The sequence below is a fragment of the Bos indicus x Bos taurus genome, chromosome 6 (genome assembly GCF_003369695.1).
Source record: "Bos indicus x Bos taurus breed Angus x Brahman F1 hybrid chromosome 6, Bos_hybrid_MaternalHap_v2.0, whole genome shotgun sequence".
NCBI classification, from domain to species: domain Eukaryota; kingdom Metazoa; phylum Chordata; class Mammalia; order Artiodactyla; family Bovidae; genus Bos; species Bos indicus x Bos taurus.
In genome coordinates, this window is record NC_040081.1 from 88676456 (window position 1) to 88703580 (window position 27125).

The following is a 27125-nucleotide window of genomic DNA, read 5'->3' on the forward strand; positions in this document are numbered from 1 at the left end:
TGTATATGATTATATTTCTAATGTTTAGAGACACAAACATTAGTTTAAATGATAAAGGAAAGCAATGGAATTATAAAGCCCAATTTCAGGATTGTGTTTAACTCTCTAGGAGAAGATAAGGTTTTGATAGGGGAGGGTTTCAATATACACAATTGCAGTGATGATGATAATACTTTTTTTAAACTGGGTAGTAAGGTTGTTAATTTTACTGTTTTTTTCTTTTCATATGTTTCATAGATATTTTGCATTTATTCACTTTTAATTTAATTCAGGATCTGTTTTGATACCATTTTAAGATAGAAAGATAAATATCCAGAATACTACGTATCTCACTGTTTTATTCAGTCAGTTCAGTTTAGTCGCTCAGTCATGTCCGACTCTTTGCGAGCACATGAACTGCAGCACACCAGGCCTCCCTGTCCATCACCAACTCCCGGAGTCCACCCAAACCCATGTCCGTTGAGTCGGTGATGCCATCCAACCATCTCATCCTCTGTTGTCCCCTTCTCCTCCTGCCCTCAATCTTTCCAGCATCAGGGTCTTTTCAAATGAGTCAGCTCTTCTCATCAGGTAGCCAGAGTATTGGAGTTTAAGCTTCAAAATCAGTCCTACAAATGAACACCCAGGACTGATCTCCTTTAGGATGGACTGGTTGGATCTCCTTGCAGTCCAAGGGACTCTGAAGAGTCTTCTCCAACACCACAGTTCAAAAGCATAAGTTCTTCTGCACTCAGCTTTCTTTATAGTCCAACTCTCACATCCATACATGACCACTGGAAAAACCATAGCCTTGACTAGACGGACCTTTGTTGGCAAAGTAGTGTCTCTGCTTTGTAATATGCTGTCTAGGTTGGTCATAACTTTCCTTCCAAGGAGTAAGTGTCTTTTGATTTCATGACTGCAGTCACCATCTGCAGTGATTTTGGAGCCCAGAAAAATAAAGTCAGCCACTGTTTCCCCATCTATTTCCCATGAAATAATGGGACCAGATGCCATGATCTTAGTTTTCTGAATATTAAGCTTTAAGCCAACTTTTTCACTCTCCTCTTTCACTTTCATCAAGAGGCTCTTTAGTTCTTCTTCACTTTCTGCCATAAGGGTGGTGTCATCTGTATATCTGAGGTTATTGATATTTCTCCCGGCAATCTTGATTCCAGCTTGTGCTTCCTCCAGCCCAGTGTTTCTCATGATGTGCTCTACATATAAGTTAAATAAGCAGGGTGATAATATACAGCCTTGACGTACCCCTTTTCCTATTTGGAACCAGTCTGTTGTTCCATGTCCAGTTCTAACTGTTGCTTCCTGACCTACATATAGGTTTCTCAAGAGGCAAGTCAGGTGGTCTGTTATTCCCATCTCTTTCATAATTTTCCACAGTGTATTGTGATTCACACAGTCAAAGGCTTTGGCATATTTTTCATTTAATTTCTTCACTTAATTTTATGCAACATTTTAACATATTGCTATTTTTATAGTTATTTTCAGTGGCTACATATTAACTCCAAAAAACTGTAATACAATAAACAATTTTACTCTGATAATCCCACAAATATTTTATAAACACAGTAGTGAATATAAGCTTCCTGTCCTACACAGCTTAGAGTGTTGTGAGGGAGACAGTAATTTTAATAAGGATTTAAGAGTCTACATGAGGGTAAGAGCTGGGTGCTGTGGGCACTCTTAGCAGAGGCAGATCCCCAGTTTGAAGGTGTCAGGGGACATTTTCCAGATTGCCTTCCAAGCTGAGACTTGAGGACTGTGTGGGAATGAATGAGGAGCAGATTTGGTAGGGATGTTAGAGAAGTGAGAAGGAGGATGAAGAGTGTTTTAGGTCAAAGGAACAGTGTATGTGAAGGCCCAGAAATGAGAAACTAGCACAGGCAATAAGTTGAAATGCAGCTGTGTGTACTGTGGGACTTGGTCAGCACCATGAGGCTGAAGAAAGCTCATGCAGGGGCATGTCAGCTACAGAACATTTGGATTTGAATTAAAATTCCCTTTCAGGTCAAAAATTTTGGAGTCATGTTTGACTTCTGTTCTGTTTTCTTTACACCCTATATTCAATCTCAGTAAATCCGAGTGGCTCCACCCTCAAAATAGATTCAGAATCAGACTACTCTCAGCACCTTGACTGCCTGCTCCGCTCACGTCCAAGCCACCATCATCTCTTGCCTGAGATTCCACACTAGCCTCTTCACTGGTGTCCTCACTTCCCTGCTTCCTCCTATAGAGTCTCCACATTTTAACCAGCTATCACTGAATAATGAAAATCAGGTCATGGCACTCCTCAAATCTTCAAATGCAGGCTTTCTCACAGTAACAGCCAGCGTCTTTCCAAAGGCCTGGAGTACAATGTGATCTGAGGTCACACTTCTCTGACTTTACATCCTGTTCTGACCCATTCATTTGTTCTTTCCACTGCAGCCACTGGCCTCGTTGCTATTCATCAAACATACCAGGCATGCTCCAGCTTAAAGTCCTTTGTACTTGCTATGTACTTCCCTTAGCCTAAATTCTTTTCTCCAGGTAACCACAAAACATATTCCTTCACTTCTTCGTTTACACTCAGGTGTTACCCGATTAATCAGAGAAGTGACACTTTAACCTTCTTATGGAAAATGGTAATTCTGGCCTCCACAAATGCCTTTTCTATTTCTCACACATAATATATTAAATATTTGCTTTAAAATTTTGCTTATGTCTTCTTCAACTACAAATATAGTTTCTGTGAAAGTGAGTGATTTGTTTTGTGCACTATTATTTGTATTCCTGGTGCATAGAATAGTGCCTGGCATATAAGCAGTTTTCAATATTTATTTATTAAATTAATTTTCTCAATGTGTATATAGTCCAGTTTTAACAAGGGAGCTGGCATGTTTCCATTTGGAAAATTGCTCTGGCTGCAGTGTGGAGAACGGACTGGCAGCGATCGAGATCTGAAGGTGAATTCTTAGGAGCTGTGTGCTTCTATGGCTGAACATTTGAGTTGTTGCTGATATTTAACAGTTTTCAACAATATGCATGTTTTAAAAAAATCTCATTCCTTTATGCACTGAGGTCTATATGAGCTTAATGTGTGTGTTTAACCAGTCCTTCTAGCAGGTAGACTGATGCAGGCATCTTGCATTGGCCCTCCACTAATTCAGGGTTGCTTCATTTATCCTTAAATTGTGTCTCCCACAGAGCCAGGCTTGCTCAGCCTCTCCAGTGACTGGAGAAATCAGTGGGATGAACCAGCTACGACTGAAAATGCTCTAAGTCCCTCTTCATAATTGGGTAGCAATCATATGGGTGTTTACCCGTAAACACCAGCTAGGCCAGGCTAAACCATGTCAGCTGTAATTAGCAGGCCAATTTAGCACATCAGTGCTATCATGTAAAGTTAAGCCCTGTCACCTCAGCCTCCAACAGAAAAGGTGCAATCAAGTTTAATCTGCAAATAGATTGTCTTTTTGGAAGTCAGGAATCAGTTTATGCCATTATCATCGCTGACATTCTCAAGGTCACACAGTTTTGTAGTTTATAGGCTGTAATTATCCTGAATTATGTCCAGTGTTGCCAGTTTGACAATAATCTATGAATAAATCACTGTATGTAACAGAGAATTGGCTAATAAAACATGTAAGCAGCTGCATTGCTATTCATATGCTGTTACAATGCAACATGGAGCTCAGATGGTTTTATATTTTAAAATAAAATGTATGTTCTTTACATCTGAAGTCACTTCTTTAAAAGTGACTTCAGATGTACGTTAGCAGATAAACTCATTTCTAAAGCAGACTATTTTGCCTATCTGAATATTGTTGACACAACTTAATTTTTGGAAAATATTTTTTTTTTTTACTACTTCTTATTTATTATTTATTTATTTTATTTTATTTTTTTCTACCTCATAAACGAATCATGTTGAAATTGTTTGCCATATCTGCAGGCCCTTAGTACTTATTAATATAGGAGGTCCTTGTTCTTTCAGTATTAATGTGTGTGTGTGTGTGTGTGTGGATATGCGTGCTCAATTATATCTCTTTGCAATCCCATGGACCGTAGCACACCAGGTTCCTCTGTCCATGGAATTTTCCAGACAAGAATACCAGACTGGGTTGCTGGTTTCCTTTTCCAGGGGATCTTCTCGACTCAGGGATCAAATCCATATTTCTTGCGTCTCCTGCATTATTATCAGGCAGATTCTTTACCATTGTGCTACCTGGGAAGGCCCTTAGTATTAAAAGTCCACTTAAATGAATCAATAACAAATGAGCATCAGGAATTCAAAGTAAATAATGAAAAAAGTTTGTTTCTTAATCCTGAAAAATAAAATTTAAACTCAAAAGTGAATGTATTTTATTTTTTACCTTATTTAAGTCTAATAATTATGTATTAATACCAATTATTAGAATGTACAAAGATACAAACTACAAAAGGTCACTCAAGAAATGATAGATAACCTAAAGAGCCCTCTGTATTAAATAATTTAAATTTGTAGTTTTAAACCTTACCACAAAGAAAGCCCAGGGCCAGACAGCTTCACAAGTGAATTCCACCAAACATTTAAGGGAGAAATAAAACCGATTCTACACAAACTCTTCTGGAAATGTGAAGAGGGATGGATACTTTTTAACTCATTCTATGAGGGCAGTTTCACCCTGATACCAAAACCAGTTGCTTGTTTACCCATGGTTATGATTATTATTGGGGCTTCCCAGGTTAAGAATCTGGTGCTAGTGGTTAAGAACCCACCTGCCAGTACAGGAGATGTAAGATCCCTAGGTCAGGAAGATCCCCTGGAGGAGGGCGTGGAAACCCTCTCCTGTATTCTTGCCGGGAGAATCACACAGACAGAGGAGCCTGGAGGGCTCCATAGGGTTGCAAAGAGTCAGACACGACTGAAATGACTTAGCAGACACATGATTATTAAAATACACTTTTGTGTTGAACTAAAGAAGTGGTTTTCAAACATGATCATGCATAAGAATACCTGTGAGAGCCTGTTAGATGTGCAGATTGCCAGGCTGTCTCTTCTCCCCCAGGGGTCCTGAATCATGGGTGTGGTGGAGGTGGGGGGGGCGTCCAAAAATTGCAAGTTCAGTAAGCTTTGCGGGCAATTTTGATGTATGTATCCATAGACTGTATTTCAGGATCACTTCTTAGCAGAATGTTGTTGACATCAAAATTGCATGAACCTGGATGAACCCTGTAGACCACTGGTGCCGGGTTGAAATAGGGTGTTCTTGATCTGGTTCTGCGTGTGTGTATACCAACCTGTCAGAAAGGGGAGCTGACTTATTTGGAAGGGGTGACAGATTTCATTTTGTTTGTGCTGGCTGATATTCATGATGCCTGCTCTGATTAGAACATAAAAGTTGTACAGGTGATTGAAAAAATTAAGTTGGTAAAGGTTTTCCTTTCCTCCATTTCTCCTCCTGCATAATATTCATTGACCTGCATTTAGTGTTTTGTGTAATATTCATGCACTATAGATCATGCTTTCACCAGAGCTTTCAATAGTGAAAGGACGGGGGCACCAGATGGAACTATTTTTTATTTTATCTAATACCTTTAAAAACTAAACATGCAGTAGTGTGTGCATGCATGCTAAGTCACTTCAGTCGTGTCTGACTCTTTGTGACCCTAGGGACCATAGCCCATCATGCTCCTCTGTCCATGGGATTCTCCACTGGAGTGGATTGCCATGCCCTCCTCCAGGAGATCTTCCTGATCCAGGGTTTGAACCCGCTTCTCTTACGTCTCCTGCATGTAGTAGGAGCAATGTTAATTCACCACTTTTAAATCTGAGATCATGGAGAGCAGTAAAGCCTTCCCATAATGCATTCATTTTTGTGCCTTTCCAGAGATAAATTTATGTCATCTATCAAAGTCTAGCATGCTTTACCTTCTTAAGCACTTATATAAACTGCCATGAAGTAATGTTTTGTGCGTTTTTTTCTGTTAGAAATAATGTCTTGGTGTGAGCAGGGTGGCTGGGGTGGTGGTGTGGGGAGAAGGGGAAACAGCCGTTTGCTTCCTGGCCTGATCCCCATCAATGACAAGTATGGCAGTACTGGCAGCTGTTGTCACAGAGTCCGAGAGCTGTGGGACACAGTTTTTCTTGGAGTAAATGAGAGCAGCTGTGTAGTATAGAGCTCATGACTTCAGGATTTTGTACTGGGTGTACTATTAAGAGTGAACTGACTTTGCCTTTGGGTCAAAAGGCTATGGGGCCAGGTATATACAACATGTCTGGGGCTTTGGAGATAGGGGCCAGTTTTAACTTGACTGTGCTGATCTGTCTTTTCTGGGGGGAAAAAAAAAAAAAGCAGAGCTTTTAATAGAACCAATATTCTAGGTCTTGAGTATGTGATTTGATAATTAAAAAACATATAGGTGAAAGTGATGAAGAAATGTATACTATAGACAGATGATAATGCAGAACTAAAAAGCAGAGTTGGACTAGTTTTTAAAAGTTACGAATGCATTTCTGAACCTGAAGAACGAGGGTCAAATATATCTGAAAAAAATCAAAGTTTGGTTGCTCGCTTAGGGGATCATAGATGTTTTGTTCACTCTCGTACTTTAAATTGATGTGGCTGGATAGTCCTTACTGCCTTTTTAGTAGTATATTTGTTTTTTGTTTGTTTTCCACAGATATGATGCAATTATTATCTCAGGAACTGAAATGGCCAAACAAATCCAGAAAGAAATCCAGCATGGCGTGGACTCTTGGGTTTCCCTTGGGAACAGAAGGCCTCACCTCAGTATCATATTAGTGGGTGATAACCCAGCAAGCCACACGTATGTCAGGAGGAAGATTAAAGCCGCTGCTGCTGTAGGTGGGGAGCATTTTAGCTGTACTTGTTACTAGATAACGTTTTCTGGTTTTAGTGTGATAATTATGAATGATAACTGTCGACTAAATGCTATTTGAAAAACATGTGTTATTATTATTTATTGCCATTCTGTAGATTATTTAGTTCCCAACATTCACATTCATTTCTTACTCTTTTTTTTTCTTCAAATTTCTTTAAATCAACTTTGTGTGATTTCTGATCCTATTGGGAAACATGAGAGCAACTTGTTACATTTAAAGGGCCTGTTTGTTTGTGTTTTTTTTTTTAATTTTATTTTATTTTTAAACTTTACATAATTGTATTAGTTTTGCCAAATATCAAAATGAATCCACCACAGGTATACATGTGTTCCCCATCTTGAACCCTCCTCCCTCCTCCCTCCCCATACCATCCCTCTGGGTCATCCCAGTGCACTAGCCCCAAGCATCCAGTATCGTGCATCGAACCTGGACTGGCATCTCGTTTCATACATGATATTTTACATGTTTCAATGCCATTCTCCCAAATCTTCCCACCCTCTCCCTCTCCCATAGAGTCCATAAGACTGTTCTATACATCAGTGTCTCTTGCTGTCTCGTACACAGGGTTATTGTTACCATCTTTCTAAATTCCATATATATGCGTTATTATACTGTATTGGTGTGTTTGTGTTTTTTTTTTAATCACATTAACCTGGCTAGTTCATGGCGGTGGTGGTGGTGGTGGTATTGGTATTTTCACTCTCCTCAAATCCACTAACAGTAGCTCATCACAAATAAGTGCAATTTGTCACGTGGAATACTGGGCCAAAGAATGCATGTGAATCATAAGAAAACATCTGTACCATTTACAAGTTCCCTCCTGATGGTGCTTTGAACATCACTTTTGTAGAAGGGCCTTTTCTTTCAGTGGGACAAGAACAGAGGGAACCAATCAAACACTGTGTAAGACACCATTAATGAAAAAACACATCTTTGTTAGTCAAGTGACTTTCTGTACTTGTTTTTCTTTCAGGTATCTGTAGTGAGATCATTCTAAAACCTAAGGATGTTTCTCAGGAAGAACTGTTGGATATAACTGATCAATTGAACGCGGACCCAAGAGTCAGTGGTATATTAGTTCAGTTGCCACTGCCAGGTACATAATTCTCTTCTGTGTATCTAATTTGGTTAGGGGCAAGGACATCTTTCAACATTATTTCATGACACCACAAGTCATTATAAAATAGATTCAGAAAGGGACTAGCTATTACAGTAGCATTCAAGGTGGCAATTTCTGAATGACATGTTTATCGTGACTGAAAACTGTGAAAGAAAACTTTAGGCTTTGGCAATAATACATGCAGTTCTTGTTTTGCACAATAGTGCGAGACCATGAAAATGACTAAGTTGAAATTGGGCAAAGGATCTTAACAAATCAATAGGAAAATAACAATTGTTCTGTGATCTTTAAAATGTTTTCTCAAAACATTACCATGGTTTATAAATGTGTAAGGAGATGAAAGCTATGGTTTTTTCAGTAGTCATGTATGGATATGAGAGTTGGACTATAAAGAAAGCTGAGCACCAAAGAATTGATGCTTTTGAACTGTGGTGTTGGAGAAGACTCTTGAGAGTCCCCTGGACCGCAAGGAGATCCAAGCAGTCCACCCTAAAGGAGATGAATCCTGAGTGTTCATTGGAAGGACTGATGTTGAAGCTGAAACTCCAGTACTTTGGCCACCTGATGCGAAGACCTGACTCACTGGAAAAAAACCCTGATGCTGGGAAAGATTGAGGGCGGGAGGAGAAGGGGATGACAGAGAATGAGATGGTTGGATGGCATCACCAAGTCAATGGAGATAAGTTTGAGTAAACTCTGGGAGTTGGTGATGGACAGGGAGGCCTGGTGTGCTGCAGTCCATGGGGTCGCAAAGAGTTGGACATGACTGAGCGTCTGAAGTGAACTGAAGCAGATGCAAAAAATAATGAAACTAATATTTATCCAGTACACTGTAATTTAAAACATTAGAAACATTGAGCATTAAAGTACTTTATTTCATTGCCAAAATCTTATCAAGAGGAGTTTGAACAGTTACTTGCCTTCTTCTCATCATATAACTTATATGGAGCAAGCATTTTTTCTATGCCTTGGTGAATTAAATTGTCAAATTCTTTTTAAGTTTGGATTAACTTCCGTTTTGTCCTTTGTCCTTTCAAAGTCATGAAATATCTCTGAGAATTTCTTTAGTGTGAGGTTTGATTCTGGTGTCACTTCCTCTGGGCGTTGTCATCCTTTTTGTTCCTCATTTATTTTGATCCGTTTGCGATGACTAAGTTCCTTTGGCTTCACAGCTGCATCACTCCAAAGGACATGGTATCAGCTTCTAGGGTCTTTTCCTGTTTCTTAATCAACCAACCCATTTACTGTCCATTAGAATCCTACTGCAGCGACTTTACCTTCTCTTTTACATTCATGGCCCTTACCTTCTTGCTAGCCTAGGTCTCTTTTATCTTTGCTTTACTGTTGCCATCTTCAGATCTTCTATTCACATCCAATTTTCACTTCCAGCATCATCATATTTATTTCTTTGCTGAACTTTCATCTTTATGGGCTAATTCGTTCTTTTGATTATGTACTTTTATGAAATGTCAGTGAATTTATCCCTGAAACCCAAGGAGGCAATATGATTTGCTATCTATGTTTGAATTGAGTAACAGATGTACAGTGACCAAGCATTCACAGACTTCATCTGTTACTTATATAGTGATATTTGGACCAAAGAGTCGGCATGCATGCATGCATGCCAAATCGCTTCAGTCATGTCTGACTCTTCAGTCCTGTGGACTGTAGCCCTCCAGGTTCTTCTGTCCATAGGACCCTCCAGGCAAGAATACTGGAGTGGGTTGCCATTCCCTCCTCCAGAGGATCCTCCTGACCCAGGGATCAAATCTGCGTCTCTTAATGTCTCCTACTTTGGCAGACGGGTTCTTTACCACTAGCGCTACCTAGGAAGCCCATCATACAGAAGTGGGTTGCCATTCCCTTCTCCAGGGGATCTTCCTGACCCAGGGTTTGAACCTGGGTCTCCTGCATTGCAGGCAGTTTCTTTACTGTCTGAGAGTTGGCAGCTCTTATATAATTACTCACAGTTAAGACACCGTGATAACTAAAATTTGAACTGTGTTGTTGGAAGACAGGTGTCATTTGACTGAATTATAGCTCTGAAATTCATGCATTTTTCAATGAGCAAAGTAAGGAGTAGCCTGAATATTATAGATTATAGTACTTTTGTGCAGTTTTGAATTATTTTTTAGGTTTTGACTTGCAGAAAGTAAAGCTGAATAATGCAGTTGTCTGTGTTCTTTGTATGGTACTAGTATTTTAACTTATCTAATAATATAATTTAATATACTAGCTATATGTTATAACATTTGTGCTGTTTAAATTGCACTCTAGATTCACATTTCTAATTCTTTTCCTCTTATATGGTTGCGTTTAAAATATCAAAAAGTTGGAACGGATCTTAGAAGTTATTAAGGTTTGCCCTTAAGAAAAATGCTTATGACAGATAATACTATAGATTTAGCATAGTGATTTATCCCATACTTTTATAACTACAAAAGGAATTCAACACATACAGCACACTCATGTGATAGCATAGAAGATTAGGGCCTAGAAAATATCAGAGGTATATTAACATCAAAAGTCTGTCCAAAATTTTTTTGGCATTGAGTTTAAACCCAATTGTTTGGCTCATGCAAAATAAGAATCTTTTTATTTTTTTGGTACTGCTATATTTGCCAAGCAACATTCTTGTGGTTTTCAGTTTTTAAATTTCCCCCACTTATATTTGTATCCAATTCAGATTGTTATAGAAAATGTATCACAAATTTCCAAATATCTAGTTTGTCTTAAAGAATTAAATTCACATCTGTAGAAAATTTACCCCTTTATGGGCAATATTCCTCCTTATTGAATTTGCTAGCAGTTTGCCACTAGATGGCAATGGTGATCTGCTTGTACTAAAATAGAGTACCTTTTAGAAATGTTCATTTTAGAAATATACAAGCAGCTCATGCAGCTCAATACCAAAAAAATAAACGACCCAGTCAAAAAATGGGCCAAAGAACTAAACAGACATTTCTCCAAAGAAGACATACAGATGGCTAACAAAGATATGAAAAGATGCTCAACATCACTCATTATCAGAGAAATGGAAATCAAAACCACAATGAGGTACCATCTCACGCCAGTCAGAATGGCTGCGATCCAAAAGTCTACAAACAATAAATGCTGGAGAGGGTGCAGAGAAAAGGGAACCCTCTTATACTGTTGTTGGGAATCCAAACTAGTACAGCCACTATGGAGAACAGTGTGGAGATTCCTTAAAAAACTGGAACTAGAACTGCCATATGACCCAGCAGTCCCACTGTACCCCAATGTTCATCACAGCACTGTTTACAGTAGCTAGGACATGGAAGCAACCTATATGTCCATCAGCAGATGAATGGATAAGAAAGTTGTGGTACATATACACAATGGAATATTACTATTAAATATTAACTATTTAACATTAAATATTAAAAAGAACACATTTAAAGCAGTTCTAATGAGGTGGATTAAACTGCAGCCTATTATACAGAGTGAAGTAAGTCAGAAAGAAATACACCAATACAGTATATTAATGCATATAAGTAGAATTTAGAAAGATGGTAATGATGACCCTATATGCAAGACAGCAACAGAGACACAGATACAAAGAACACACTTTTGGGCTCTGTGGGAGAAGGCGAGGGTGGGATGATTTGAGAGAATAGCATTGAAATATGTATATTACCATATGTGAAATAGATCACCAGTCCAAGTTCGATGTGTGAAATGGGGCATTCAAAGCCCGTGCACTGGGATGACCCTGAGGGATGGGAAGGGGAGGGAGGTGGGAGGGGGGTTCAGGATGGGGAACACATGTATGCCCATGGCTGATTCATGTCTATGTATGGCAAAAACCACTACAATATTGTAAAGTAATTAGCCTCCAATTAAAATGAATAAATTAATTAAAAAAAAGAAACTGAGAAGCAAGAGCCAAAGGGATATGGTGATAACACTTATCTGGATGCTTTGAGAAAAGGCAGTCTTCTACCTTGCTGAAGAGCCAGTAACATACAAAATAACACTGATTAAAATTAAGCCTTTATTATAAGCATTATTATATTCTTTACATTTATTGAGTCATTGGATCCTCAGAATTTCCCAATGCAGATGGGGAGCTATTATTTATGTACATTTTACTAATGATGAATTTGAAGTACAGAGAAGTTATGTAACTTCCTCTAAGGACACAGAGCTGGTAATTGAGCTGGGATGTGAACCCAGGCTCACAGGTCCCTCATGCCTTTACCATTATGTTACCACCCTCACCAACTTGTCAGTGTTAGCTCGTGAGTAATGTGTGCTTACTATGTGGCAAGTATTCTTTTATAGGGATGATTTTATTTACTCCTCAAAATAGCCTTATGGGTAGGCATTATCTTCTTCATATTGCAGGTGAGAAGACTCAGCTATATTACTTATTGACACATTATACTGGTACACAAAATTTGTTGTTTAGCAGAATAAACTGGAATTCTCCAGGCAAGAATATTGGAGTGGGTAGCTGTTCCCTTCTCCAGGGGATCTTCCCAACCCAGGGATCAAACCCAGGTCTCCCACATTGCAGGCTGATTCTTTACCAGCTGAGCCACAAGGCAAGCCCAGGAAACCATAACGCAATGCAATTACCTTAAACAATGTGTTATAAAGTATTTAAATTAGTTCATCAATCTTTTGATGTAGGTTTTCAAGGAGGATGACATTTTCCCTTCTTGTTTCTTCTGTCTGGTCTGGGAATTAATTTGACCTGAGATAGATTAACAAGAGAAAAAACAAACAAAAGTTTAGTAACTTGTGTACTTGGGAGAGACTCAGGAAAACTGAGTGACTCTCCAAAATGGTTTCAGCTCTCACCTTAAATACTGTTGGACATGGAGAAGGGAAGGGAGTTCCAGACAAACATCTACTTCTACTTCATTGACTATGCTAAAGCCCTTGATTATGTGGATCACAACAAACTGGAAAATTCTTAGAGATGGGAATACCAGACCAACTTGTCTCCTGAGAAACCTGTGTGTGGGTCAAGAAGCAGCAGTCAGAACCAGACATGGAACAACTGATTGGTTCAAAATTGGGAAAGGAGTATGACAAGGCTGTATATTTTCACTCTAGTTATTTAATTTATATGCGGAGTACATCATGCAAACTGCTTGGCTGAATGAATCACAAGCTGGAATCAAGATTTCCAGGAGATATATCAATAACCTCAGATAAGCAAATAATACCACACTAATGGAAGAAAGTGAAGAGAAACTAAAGAACCTCTTGATTAGGGTGGAAGAGGAGAGTGAAAAAGCTGGCTTAAAATTCAACATTCAAAAAACTAAGATCATGGCATCCAGTCCCATTGCTTTATGGCAAACAGAAGGGGGAAAGGTGGGAACAGTGACAGACTTTATTTTCTTGGGCTCCAAAATCACCGTGGATGGTGACTGCAGTCATGAAATAAAAGATGCTTGCTCCTGGGAAGAAAAGCTGTGACAAACCTAGACAATGTGTTAAAAAGCAGGGATATCACTTTGCCGACAAAAGTCTGTATAGTCAAAGCTTTTTCCAGTGGTCATGTAGGGATGTGAGAGTTGGGCATAAAGAAGGCTGAGTGCCGAAGAATTGATGCTTTCAAACTGTGGTGCTGGAAAAGACTCTTGAGTGTCTCTTGGACAGCAAGGAGATAAAACCAGTCAATCCTCAAGGAAATCAACCCTGAGTATTCATTGGAAGGACTGAAGCTCCAATACTTTGGCCGGCTGATGCGAAGAGCTGACTCATTGGAAAAGACCCTGATGCTGGGAAAGGTTGAAGGCATAAGAAGGAGGTGACAGAGGATGAGACAGTTGAATGGCATCACTGACTCAGTGTACATGAATTTGAGCAAACTTCAAGAGATAGTAAAGGACAAGAAAGCCTGGCATGCTGCAGTCTGTGGGGTCGCAGAGTCAAACTCAACTGAGTAACTGAACAACAACAGCAATTCAGATATAAGTTTAGAAAACAGTGGGTGTATGTCCTGAGTCAGTTGTGCCTGACTCTTTGTGGCCCAATGGACTATAGCCTGCCAGGCTCCTCTGCCCATGGAATTTTCCAGGTGAGCATACTGGAGTTCTTGCCATTTCCTACTCCAGGAGATCTTCCTGACCCAGGGATCAAACCTGCATCTTTTGCATATCCTGCGTTGGCAGGCAGATTCTTTACCACTGAGCCACCTGGGAAGCCCGGGAAATAGCAATCACTCAATTAAATTTTAATGTGTTATTTTACAACTATTGTTCCATGACAACTATTACTAGTATTAGTAATGGCAAATTTTTTCCATTTATTATTGCCAGGCATTGTTGTTAAGTGCTTTATATACGTAAATCATTTAACGCTCACAAGAACCTTTACCAGTAAGTACATTTTTTTGATCCATGGTTTATAGTTAAGGAAACGAAACTTGTTAAGGTTTTATATGCTACATAGGTTTCACTCATATGCTACAGCATATGAGTAGCAGAGAAATACTAGATATCCAGTTATAGCATTCTTTCAGTCATAATCACAGTCTTACAACTGAGTTAAGTCAAGCACCAAGGGAGATGCTTACTCACCTTTTTGTATTTTCTTACTTTCTAGGAAATCTACTTCTCATCTATTTCTGGTTAGAAAATTATAAGTAGAGTGGGAAAATTTTTTTTATCTTATCTATCTTTTTCTAAAGTAGTTTTTCAAATATTTCCCTTCAGTTATCTAGTTTGATGCCTTTGAGGATCAACATCTTCCAATTTATGTAAAAGGATTGAATAGAGAAATTAGAATGAAATACAGGATTAAAGGATTGAAAATGGAGAGGGTGAGTAAGAAGAGTTAGAATTCACAGTGTAGATTTAACAAAGATAAATTTTTCTAGTAATTAGTAGGCGTATAAATGTGGATGTTGACCTAATTAGTGAATGTAGATATATGTATTTGTCTAAACCTTGATTCTTCATTTGGAGGGGGGAAAAAAAGAGAAATGGTCTTACTATAGTTGTTTTTCTTGAGAGATTATGGAATTTATGTATGCAGAATACTTACTGCTCTATTTTTAATGTTCTTGACCAGAGTGAGAAATGTTTATCACTCTGGACTTCTCCATTTTTGTAGAGCTTTTTCCTGCTTATTTCTAAATAGTTTGTAAATTAGAAATCACCTTTGTTGTTGCTTTCTTTCCTTTTCTTTATGGGGAAAAACAATTCCACATAGAATATTTCATTGCTTTTTAGTAATATGTTTCTTCTACTAGATTATTAGTTACCAGTTCCACCAAAGTAGGGGGAATTGCAGTCAACAATATTATTCCACCTTGCCTCATGGTGGACTCTTAGTGACTGTTATTGCTGAAATAAATGAACCCTGTAGCTTCACAGCTACTGTTTTTAGTGTATGTATGTCATTGAAGTTTCATCCTTCTGCATATTCTTCTACATCTGAGTAGTGTATTTATTAATTTCTGTCACCGATCAGTATTTGGTGAGGCTCTTATGCCCCATATCCTTGAAAGCTTCCTATAGTGATAGTATTTCTTATACGAAGGACATGCTAGGATAATGTACATTTTATTTCTTGAATAGGGCTTTAGCCTCTGACTTCTTTACTACATTGGTTATCTTTCAAACATACCGGGGCTGACTTCTTTCTGACTTTTAAGTCTTAGCTTAAATTCCACTGATTCAGAGAGCCTTTCTCAGCCTACACCTTCTGAAATTGCTGTAGTTCTATCAATTCCTGTGTTAGATCTGCTTTTGAAGTGTGCCAAACAGCCACACATTTCCTTACATTTCCCAGCTTCTCCTAGCAATTAGATTGGGGCCATGTGAGTTTTGGTTACTGGACTGTGAGGATAAGTGACTTTTTTGAGTCACTTCTGGACTGAGATATTTAGAAGCTATGTGGCCTCCCACAGCCACAGCCATTTTTGTTGCAGTTATCATGAAATCTAGGTGTTAAAGATGATTGCCAATTATGAGAAGAAAGGAAGTAGGATTCTTTTTTTTAATGTGGGCCATTTTTTTAAAGTCTGTATTGAATTTGTTACAATGTTGCTTCTGTTTTATGTCTTGGTTTTTTGGTCACAATACATGTGGGATCTTAGCTCCCCAAACAGGGATTGAACTTGCACCTCCTGCATTGGAAGTCTTAACCACTGAACCACCAGGGAAGTCTCAGAAGGTGGGATTCTTGGCAGAGGCTTACATGAATAAGAAATAAGTATTCTTTCATAATGGATTGGAGTTTCAGATTAAAGCACACACACACACACAGAAACACAAATATGATAAAAAAAAAAACTATATATACACAGATCTATGAAGCTCAACAAACTCTCAGCCCATGAAATAGGAAGACAACTATACCAAAAACACCAAAATGAAATTCTTCAAATCCAGTGTGATTAAAAATAACGTTGAAAGTGTCAAGGGGATGGGGAGTCACATTACATACAGAGGAACAAAAAGAAGGAAATAGCAGACTTCTCAGAAATAATGTAAGCAAGAAGACAATGGAACATCTTAATCTTTAAAGTACTGAAAGAAAGAAATAACTATCAATCATGAGCTCTATAGTGAAAACATCTTTAAAAACTAAAGGCAAAAAAAGCATTTTTAGAAATGTAGAGAAAGTAGAGTCCAGATAGAGGTGAAAACAATCACGTGCATACCCACACTGTAAAACTTGTTAAAGGAAGTCCTTCAGGCAGAAAGAAATGATACAATATGTATATTATCAAAGGAATGAAGAACACTGGAATTGGTAGCCACATGAATAAGTATTTATGATATTTTCTTAAATTGTTTTTCAAATCATTTTAGAATATAATTGGCATTTATCCCAAAATAAAAACAATGTAATATGTGGTTTGTAACACACATAACAGCAATAGTACAAAAGTCAGAAAGGAAGAAATGATAAAACATTATTGTTAGATTCTTATGCTATATGTAAAGTGATAAAATGTCACTTGAAAATAGACTTAAATAAGTTATATACTATAAAGCCATAAGCAACTGCTGAAACAAAACAAAACAAAGAGTTAGAGCTAGTAAAGCTAGTCAAAGAGATACTATCCAATCATTAAAATGTTCAAGTTATTCTAAAGGAAGAAAGAAAATGGGGGAACAGTGAAAACACATAGCTAGTTGATAGATTTAATCACATAAATGTAATGTTGTAAATAATCCAGTTAGATGTCAGAGGCTGTCAAATTGAATAAAAAACAAGATCCAACTATATGGTACCTACAAGGAATATAGTTTACATATAAAAGCCTAGAGAGGTTAAAAGGAAAAAAGATGGAAAGGTACGCTATACTAAGGTAGATCAAAAGAAAGCTGAGTGGTTATGTTAATATCTGCCTGCCAATGCAGAAACCACAAGAGACACAGATTTGATCCCTGGGTCAGGAAGATCAGATTCAGATCCCTGGGGATTCCCAGTCCCTTTGTTGGATCCCCAGGCTGGGAAGCCTGATGTGGGATTCATAACCTTCGCAACAGTGGGAGGACTTCTTTGGTATTATTGTTCTTCAGTTTGTGGGTCATCCCCCCACCAGCGGACGTGGGAATATTTTTTATCGTGACTGTGTCCCTCCTACCGTCTTACTGTGGCTTCTTTGTCATTGGATGCAGGGCATCTTTTTTTGGTGGGTTCCAGTGTGCTCCTGTTGATGGTTGTTCAACAGCTAGTTAGGATTTTGGTGCTCTTGCAGGAGGAGACGAGCACACGTCCTACTCTACCATCTTGAACCAGAAACTGATGTCTCTTCTTGTAAGGGCGTTAATCCCATCATGAGGGCCCCACTCTGATGACTTCATATAAACCTAATTACATATCGTTTACATTAAGGGTCAGGGATTCAACACACGAATTTTGAGGGGACACAATTCAGCCCATAGCAAGTGTTTACAAAGTAGTTGGAGGTTAGGGGGTGAGAAGGGGAGAGAGAACGAGATGAGGAAAAGGGGCCTGTAGAAACTTTCCAGAGTGGTATATATATGTTCATCATCTTGATTGTGGTAATGGTTTTACAAGTATATACATATGTGAAAGCCTATCAAATTATGTACTTTAAATATATGCAGTCTACTATATTCAAATATTTTTAAATAAAATTATTTTAAAAAACAAATCTATTAGGAATACAAATGGATGCAATAGAACTCTTATGGAAAGGAAGTCAAGGGAATGATAAGATCAGGATGTGGGATGAAGTTTACCTAAGGTTGGAGCAGGAAATGGGGTGGTTAATGGATGAAATATATGATTAAATATAGATTTTGTCAAGTCCATAACTTTTGTTTGGGGTGGCAAATTTGCATATGCCTAGCTTACTATGAAAATAACTAGTTAATTATTTAAAACTGGATTATGCTTGGACCAATATTGATATTGTGTCACAAGTTATTCAAAAATTTATGTGTTTAAGGTTTATGCAAAGAAAAAGGGCCAGATTTTAAACAATAGTTTGTTCAAATCCTTTCTGACATGATTTAGTGTTAACATAGAAACAAGTGAAAATCATTCGTTCATGTCCAACTCTTTGCGACCCCATGGACTATCCAGTCTATGGAATTCTCTAGGCCAGAATACCAGAGTGGGTAACCTTTCCCTTCACCAGGGGATCTTCCCAACCCAGGGATCAAACCCAGGTCTCCTGAATTGCAGATGGATTCTTTACCAGCTGAGTCACAAGGGAAGCCCAAGAAACAAAGTCATCACTGCAAATCACTCATCTACTTAAAAATTTTTTCTTATAGGTAAGACTTTTTTCAGAGAATTTGTATGAGGGGAAGGTAGGGGAACAAAGGGCTTCCCTGGTAGCTCAGCTGGTAAAGAATCTGCCTGCAATGAGGGAGACCTAGGTTTGATCCCTGGCTTGGAAAGATTCCCTGGAGGAAGGCATGGCAACCCACTTCAGTATTCTTGCCTGGAGAATCCCCACGGACAGAGGAGCCTAACGGACTGCAGTCCATGGGGTTGCAGAGTCAAATACAACTCAACAACTAAGCACAGCACAGCACAGCACAGGGGAACAAAATGGAAAATTCTCCTGCTCTGGCTTATGATAACCACATGATGGCAGCATTAAGCAAACTGTGTGTGTGTGTGTGTGTGTGTGTGTGTGTGTGTTGTTTAATGGTTTATAGAGAAAGCTGAGTAAATCACTTTGATGTGCTTTATATATCAGTGGGATTGGTTGGTCCCTGTAGCCATATGTGTTTCTTCCTATTTATTTCCAAAGAGAAACCATCCCAAGTTATTTTAGTCCCTCAGATCTATATAATTATGTCTTTTTGAGCAGGTGCTACCATAAACAGACTATATCATGTAACTTGAGATTATTTACTTCTCAAAGTATCTTCACAGTCTGGAATTTCTTAGAACAACAATCGTTGCTTCTTTTTTCATATTTTTCTCTTTCCTCCTTCATAACGTCCTTAACTATTTTTGAGTGCTTTCAGCTTTGATAAGGAATTCACCAAAATCAAAAGACCCTTTGAAATGTCTGGATATTTCTTTGTAGAATTCTTTAAAGAGAAGTGTTTAAATGATTTCTCTCAGACCCTCTTTGTTCTTTTTCCAGTTCAAAAAAATATTTACCTAGAATCCAACCTATATATGATTCTGTGATAGTCACTAGGGAAAAGCGATGGTTAGAAAAAATTTGAGACGCACTGTCCTTAAAAACTTTGCAAGGAAGTCCCTGAAACACAGTATCTTTTCTTTTCCCTTTTGTGTTAAAGGAGTTCATTAGAATAGATATGCTCAGTTATCAGACTTTTCCTCTGTGGAAAAGACATAGCTTCAAGTTCAGTATAGTATATTTGACAGAAGTGTATAGTGTCTAGAAATCCAAGGGTTTAGAAAACCAGGGTGTCTTCAACACCACTTCTGAAGAATAATGCAATCTTTGGATCTCTATCTACTCTTCACATCACTCAAGAAACTTATAAAGGTCAAACCTTTGCGTGATGTGTAGGTTCCCACTTCATTAACTTTTTAAAGAGCCTGTGAAATCAGCCTGCCTAGGAATGTCTGCCTAGTTTCTGTGGCTATAGGAGAAAGAGGCTAAGAAAGGGTGGAGAGCCAGATCCACCCCTTTCTGGGCATCCACTCCGCCTCCAAGTTCTGCTGTCTTCTCAGATTTAGGGGTGGAGTAATACAGTGAGACTCGAGTCACTTCCCATTGCCTTTTTGTCTTGTCACTGCTTGATGATCCAACAATTCTTAAATGATATTGGGCAAGAGGTAAGCACCTGATACGTATTTTGTGTCTTGAAACATTGACGTAGAACCCAGAGGGTGTAACTTAAATAATATTATGTATTGGTTTGAGAACCATGAACACAGCTTCCAAAGCTGTATTTACTCCGGGAAAATAATTAACTCATCAAGAGTGTGAAAGTGTGTTAGTCACTCTGTCATGTCAGATCCTTTGTGATCTCATGGACTGTAACCCCACCGGGCTTCTCTGTCCATGGAATCACCAGGCCAGAATACTGGAGTGGGTTGCTATTTCCTTCTCCAGGGGATCTTCCTGACCCAGGGATCAAACCCAGATTTCCTGCATTGCAGGCAGATTCTTTACCATCTGAGCCACCACTAGGGAAGCCCAGCTCATCAAGAGGCTACAGCTAAATGATTGACTAAAATGTGAGCTCCAGAGGATAAGAGTTTTGTTTGTTTGATTCACTTATATATTCTAAACCCTTATAACAGTGCTGAGCTTCCCTAGTGGTTCAGTTGGTAAGGAATCTGCCAACAATGCAGGAGACCCAGTTTGATCCCTGGGCTGGGAAGATCCCCTGGAGAAGGACATGGCAACCCACTCCAGTATTCTTGCCTGGAGAATTCCATGGACAGAAGAGTCTGCCAGGCTACAGTCCATGGGGTTGCAAAGAGTAGGACATGACTGAAAGACTAACACTTTCACTTTTCACTTTAGAACAATGGTAGGCACATGATGAAAGTGAAGTCGCTCAGTCGTGTCCGACTCTTTGCGACCCGGTGGACTGTAGCCCACCAGGCTCCTCTGTCCATGGGATTCTCCAGGCAAGAATACTGGAGTGGGTTGCCATTTCCTTCTCCAGGGGATCTTCCTGACCCAGGGATTGAACCCAGATCTCCCGCATTGCAGGAAGAGGAAGCCACCAGGGAAGCCCATCATTTCAATATTGTAAATCTATAAATATTTGTTGAGTGAATAAATGAGTGAATTTCCAGGGGTCTTGTCCACACTTGTTCAGAGTGTGGACTTTTACATATCTGCAGAAAGCTTTACCTGAGATTTCTTATTTTTCAAGTCCTGAAAGGAAGAAATAAATGAAAAACAAAGAAACATGACTCTTTTACACATTAAATTTATATTGGAGAGTGTAAAAATGCCGAATATCTAGTAGTGCAGATGCAGCTATTGACAAATCAAGATTTTAGTGAAAGCTACTTTTTTTTTCATTGTATTGGTAAAAGATGGATATCAGAGATTGCAGGAGAATCAGGCACCTTTTCCTCGTGGTAGTCTACTCTAATTGTTTCCAGTTTACCACTCATTTGTCTCGGTATCTTCATTTATAAATCAAAGGTAGTTGTAGTTATTTATTTAACAAATTTTCAGGCAGTGTTATTCATGCTAGGAATACATTAGTGAAAAAAAAGGACAGAAATTTCTACCTTTGTGGAGTAGTAGGGGAGATAGACAATAAAAAATAAACATAATAATTACTGTATATTTTTTAGAAGTTGATATGCTATGGAAAAAAAGAAAGGTAGAGCATGGTAAAGAGGATCAGGGTGTTCGGGGAGTACTTGGGATGTTATATTTTTATTTTGGAGTATTTATTATACAGAGGACATGTTAAGATAATGCACATTTTATTATTTGAATTGGACTTTATTGAGCCTCTGATCTCTTTACTACATTGGTTATCAAATGTACCAGGGCTGAATTCTTTTCCAGCTTTCAGGTCTTAGCTTAAATGCCACTGGCTCAGAGAGCCTTTCCCAGCCCATGTCTTCTGACATTATTATAATTCTGCCAACCCCTAGTTTAGATCTGTTTTTTTTTTTTTTTTTTTTTTTGTGGCAGACAAATAAAATACTCCAAACATGCATGTTTCCTTACATCCCCCAGTTTCTCTTGGCAGTTAGGTTTGGGACTTCAGAAGAGAGGAAGGCAATTCACCTGAAGACAGAAAAGCAAATGTTTAGTAAGCAAATGTTTGCTGGGCTACGCAGAGACAGTGGGACACACATGATTTCTAGGCCCTGCCTAGAGTTCCCCCAGCACTCCTAGCGCATATTCTTTGCAGATATTTCTGGTGATACCTCTGTACCTCTGTTCTGGGAAAAACTCCTTCATCTAAATTCTTTAGGCAGCTAAAGAATTTAAAGAGGGAGATAAAATGTAATCCTCATGTCAAAGAGACACATTTTGATATGGCAAATTTTCTCCTTCACAGAATGAAGTAAGGATTGTGTCTCTTTGTTGTTGTTGATTTTTTCCCTATATGACTGTCAAATTATTCAAGTGTTATTTGTTGAAAATGCTTTCCTTCTCTCATTAAATTGCTTTTGGCAACTTTTTTTGGCAAATATTCAAATGACTGTGTAAATGTCCGTCTAAAGTTGGGCTCTCTATTCTGTTCCATTGATCTATTTGTCTATCCCTACACCAGCTACCCACTTGGGTATTCTTGCCTGGAAAAGCCCATGGACAGAGGAGCCTGGTGGGCTACAGTTCATGGGGTCAAAGAGAGTTGGACATGACTGAGTGACTAACACTTTCACTTTCATACCACCCCCACTCTGTGCTGATTATGGTAGCTTTGTAGCAAGTCTTAAAGTCAGATATCCTAAGTCCTTTTTGTTCATTTTTAAGATTTCTTTAGATGTCCTAAGCCCTTTGCTTAGCCATATAAATTTTAGAATCAGTTTGTCAACTTCTACAAAAAAAACTTCACTGGGTTGTGTTTGCAATTATGTTGAATCAATAGATCAAATTGGAAGAACTGACATCTTAATATTATTGAGTCTTCCAACCTATGAGTGGGTAGCCATTCCCTTCTCCAGGGGATCTTCCCAGGAATGGAACCTGAGTCTCCTGCATTGCAGGCAGATTCTTTACCATCTGAGCCATCAGGACTCCTGAATACAGTACACCTTCCATTTATTTAGGTCATCTGTCAGCAACATTGTATAGTTTTCATTATAAAAATCATGCCCTAAATTTTAAAATTTATTCCTAAGTATTTTCTGATCTGAGTTATTGTAAATAGAATTTTTAAAATTTCATATTTTAGTTGTTTCTTGTATACAGAAATGCAATTTATTTTTCTGGATATGGACTTTATATTCTGTGATCTTGCTAAATTCACTTTATTTGTTCTTTTGTTGTCATGTATATTCTTTACAATATTTTATATAAACAACCATCTGTGGTGAGAGAGTTTTACATCATCCTTTCTGATCTTTAGACTTCTTTTTTAAATTTTCCTTCTCTTGTTACACCAGCTAGGATCTCCAATAAAATACTGAATTAGAAATGGTGGGTATGGACACTTCTGCCACTTTCTGATCTCGGGAAAAGAATCTATATTTCATTATAAAGTATAATGTTTGCTGTAAAAGTTTCTGTGTGTGTGAATGCCTGTCACATTTAAGACTTCAGGCTTTGCTTTGCCCTTGTTGAGCCACAGATGCATTCCGTTTAGTTCTCTTAGCTTTGGATGGGCTTTTTGGGGTTTGCCTGTTATGTGTATTGTCCAGGGGTCAATCAGAGTTTTGAGAAGAAATTATAGACATAATTCGGAGAAGGTAATGGCAACCTACTCCAGTACTCTTGCCTGGAAAATCCCATGGACGGAGGGGCCTGGTAGGCTGCAGTCCATGGGGTCGCTAGGAATCAGACACGACTGAGAGACTTCACTTTCACTTTTCACTTTCATGCATTGGAGAAGGAAATGGCAACCCACTCCAGTGTTCTTGCCTGGAGAATCCCAGGGACGGGGGAGCCTGGTGGGCTGCCGTCTATGGGGTCGCACAGAGTCGGATATGACTGAAGCGATTTAGCAGCAGCAGAGACACAATTTGACTCTCCCCTCTGTGGTTTTCTCTTTTCCTGGATAGATATATCCCTTCAATTTCCAACTTCTGTAGCAGCCCCAAACTTTGTCCTTTGATTCCTTAAGCAAGGAAGAACACAGATTCTTATCCAAATTCGGTCTAGAAAAACCTCTCAAATGGGAAACTCATCCAGTGACATTTCCTTCAGATGTCCATTCTCTTCCAAATCTGTTTCAAGTAACTCTTCAGTGCTTTCAGAGAGTTGTATTTTTTGAAAATGTTTAAAAATTGTATGCTTCATTTACAGTTATTACAAAATATTGGCTTTATTTTTTGTACTGTACAATACATCTGTGATAGTTATTTTTTAATTTATTTTTCCAATGTTTATAGTTGTTTTCATTGAGAAATTTGGTCCAATATAAACAATTTCAACATTATTAGACATGGAACCTAATGTTGAAATAACATGGTCAGAATACTATTACTGAGAATGTGGAATTTAAACAAAGATTTGAAAAAAGAGAAGGATTTAGCCAAATCGACAGTTTTTTTGGTAAAGCCTGCAGGCAGACAGAGGAGCAATAACCAAGCTAGGAGATGCCTGATATATTAGAGGAATAGCAAGAAGAGCAGGGTTTTGAGGAGAAGAGTGGTGTGATCAAACATGCATTTCAAAAATAAAACCTCTGCTATTTTGAGAACAGATTATATGGATGCAAATATAGAAACAATTAGCTAGAGAATTAGCTGTTACAAGAATTCACAGGAGAACTAATGGCTTCTTGAACCAGAGTGGAAACAGCGTCAGACATTATTTTTTGGGGCTCCAAAATCACTGCAGATGGTGATTGCAGCCATGAAATTAAAAGATGCTTACTCCTTGGAAGGAAACCTAGATAACTTAGATGACCAACCTAGATAACATACTGAAAAGCAGAGATACTACTTTGCCAACAAAGGTCCGTCTAGTCAAGGCTGTGGTTTTTCCATATGGTCATGTATGGATATGAGAGTTGGACTGTGAAGAAAGCTGAGTGCCGAAGAATTGATGCTTTTGAACTGTGGTATTGGAGAAGACTCTTGAGAGTCCCTTGGACTGCAAGGAGATCCAACCAGTCCATCCTAAAGGAGATCAGTCCTGGGTGTTCATTGGAAGGACTTATGCTGAAGCTGAAACTCCAATACTTTGGCCAACTCGTGTGAAGAGTTGACTCATTGGAAAAGACTCTGATGCTGGGAGGAATTGGGGGCAGGAGGAGAAGGGGACGACAGAGGATGAGATGGCTGGATGGCATCACTGACTCGATGGACGTGAGTCTGAGTGAACTCTGGGAGTTGGTGATGGACAGGGAGGCTTGGCGTGCTACAATTCATGGGGTCACAAAGAGTTGGACATGACTGAGTAACTGAACTGAACTGAACTGAACCAGAGTAGACATGGTGAGACCAGTGAAGTGCTATATGTGATGTGAAGGAAGAACCAATAAAGTTTTTTTGATTAGATACTCCGTGTGAAAGAAATTGTTCAGAATGACTTCAGATTTTTCTAGCAAGTAAGCATGATATCTGTATAACACAGAAGGATGGAATTGCCATCAATTGAGAAAGCTATGAGTAAATCAATTTAATACCATTCAGGTATGACCCTAAATCAAATCCCTTATGATTATACAGTGGAAGTGAGAAATAAATTCAGGGGATCAGATCCGATAGACAGAGTGCCTGAATCTGTACACTGTACAGAGACATTGTACAAGAGACAGGGATCAAGACCATCCCCAAGAAAAATAAATGCAAAAAGGCAAAATGGTTGTCTGAGGAGGCCTTACAAACAGCTGTGAAAAGAAGAGAAGCAAAAGGCAAAGGAGAAAAGGAAAGACATACCTGTTTGAATGCAGAGTTCTAAAGAACAGCAAGGAGAGATAAGAAAGCCTTTCTCAGTGATCAGTGCAAAGAAATAGAGGAAAACAACAGAATGGGAAAGACTAGAGATCTCTTCAAGAAAATTAGAGATACCAAGGGACTATTTCATGCAAAGATGAGCACGATAAAGGACAGAAATGATATGGACCTAACAGAAGCAGAAGATGTTAAGAAGAGGTGGCAAGAATACACAGAACTATACAAAAGAGATCTTAATTACCCAGATAATCACATGGTGTGATCACTCACCTAGAGCCAGACATCCTGGAATGCGAACTCAAGTGAGCCTTAGAAAGCATCACTACGAACAAAGCTAGTGGAGGTGATGGAATTTCAGTTGAGCTATTTCAAGTCCTAAAAGATGATGCTGTGAAAGTGCTGCACTCAGTATGCCAGCAAATTTGGAAAACTCAGCAGTGGCCACAGGACTGGAGAAGGGCAGCTTTCATTCTAATCCCAAAGAAAGGCAATGCCAAAGAATGTTCAAACTACCACACAATTGCACTCATCTCACAGGCTAGCAAAGTAATACTCAAAATTCTCCAAGCCAGGCTTCAACAGTACCTGAACCTTGAAGGTCCAGATGTTCAAGCTGGATTTAGAAAAGGCAATGGAACCAGAGATCAAATGGCCAACATCCACTGGATCATAGAAAAAGCAAGAGAATTCCAGAAAAACATCTACTTCGGCCTTATTAACTATGCCAAAGCCTTTGACTGTGTGGATCACAATAAACTGTGGAAAATTCTGAAAGAGATGGGCATACCACCACCTGACCTGCCTCTTGAGAAATTTGTATGCAGGTCAAGAAGCAACAGTTAGAACTGGACATGGAACAACAGACTGGTTCCAAATTGGGAAAGGAGTACATCAAGGCTGAATTTTGTCACCCTGCTTATTTAACTTATACGCAAAGTACATCATGAGAAACGCTGGGCTGGAGGAAGCGCAAGCTGGAATCAAGATTGCCAGGAGAAATATTAATAACCTCAGATATGCAGATGACACCACCCTTATGGCAGAAAGTGAAGAACTCAAAAGCCTCTTGATGAAAGTGAAAGAGGAGAGTGAAAAAGTGGGCTTAAAGTTCAACATTCAGAAAACGAAGATCATGGCATCCGGTCCCATCACTTCATGGGAAATAGATGGGGAAACAGTGGAAAC

General features: G+C 38.7%; 1 protein-coding gene across 7 annotated transcripts in view; it reads left to right on the forward strand.

Annotated features, from left to right (window-relative positions):
* Positions 1-27125, forward strand: part of MTHFD2L (methylenetetrahydrofolate dehydrogenase (NADP+ dependent) 2 like) — a 152339-nt gene that overhangs the window by 12593 nt on the left and 112621 nt on the right. For 6 of the 7 annotated variants that reach the window (XM_027544743.1, XM_027544740.1, XM_027544742.1 and 3 more), the window contains 2 exons: positions 6643-6827; positions 7839-7961. In XM_027544743.1, coding sequence (XP_027400544.1) covers positions 6643-6827; positions 7839-7961 — 308 coding nt within the window. Of the gene's footprint in view, positions 1-2853; positions 2943-6642; positions 6828-7838; positions 7962-27125 lie in introns of those variants that run through there. The other variant, XM_027544746.1, reaches the window with a different exon arrangement.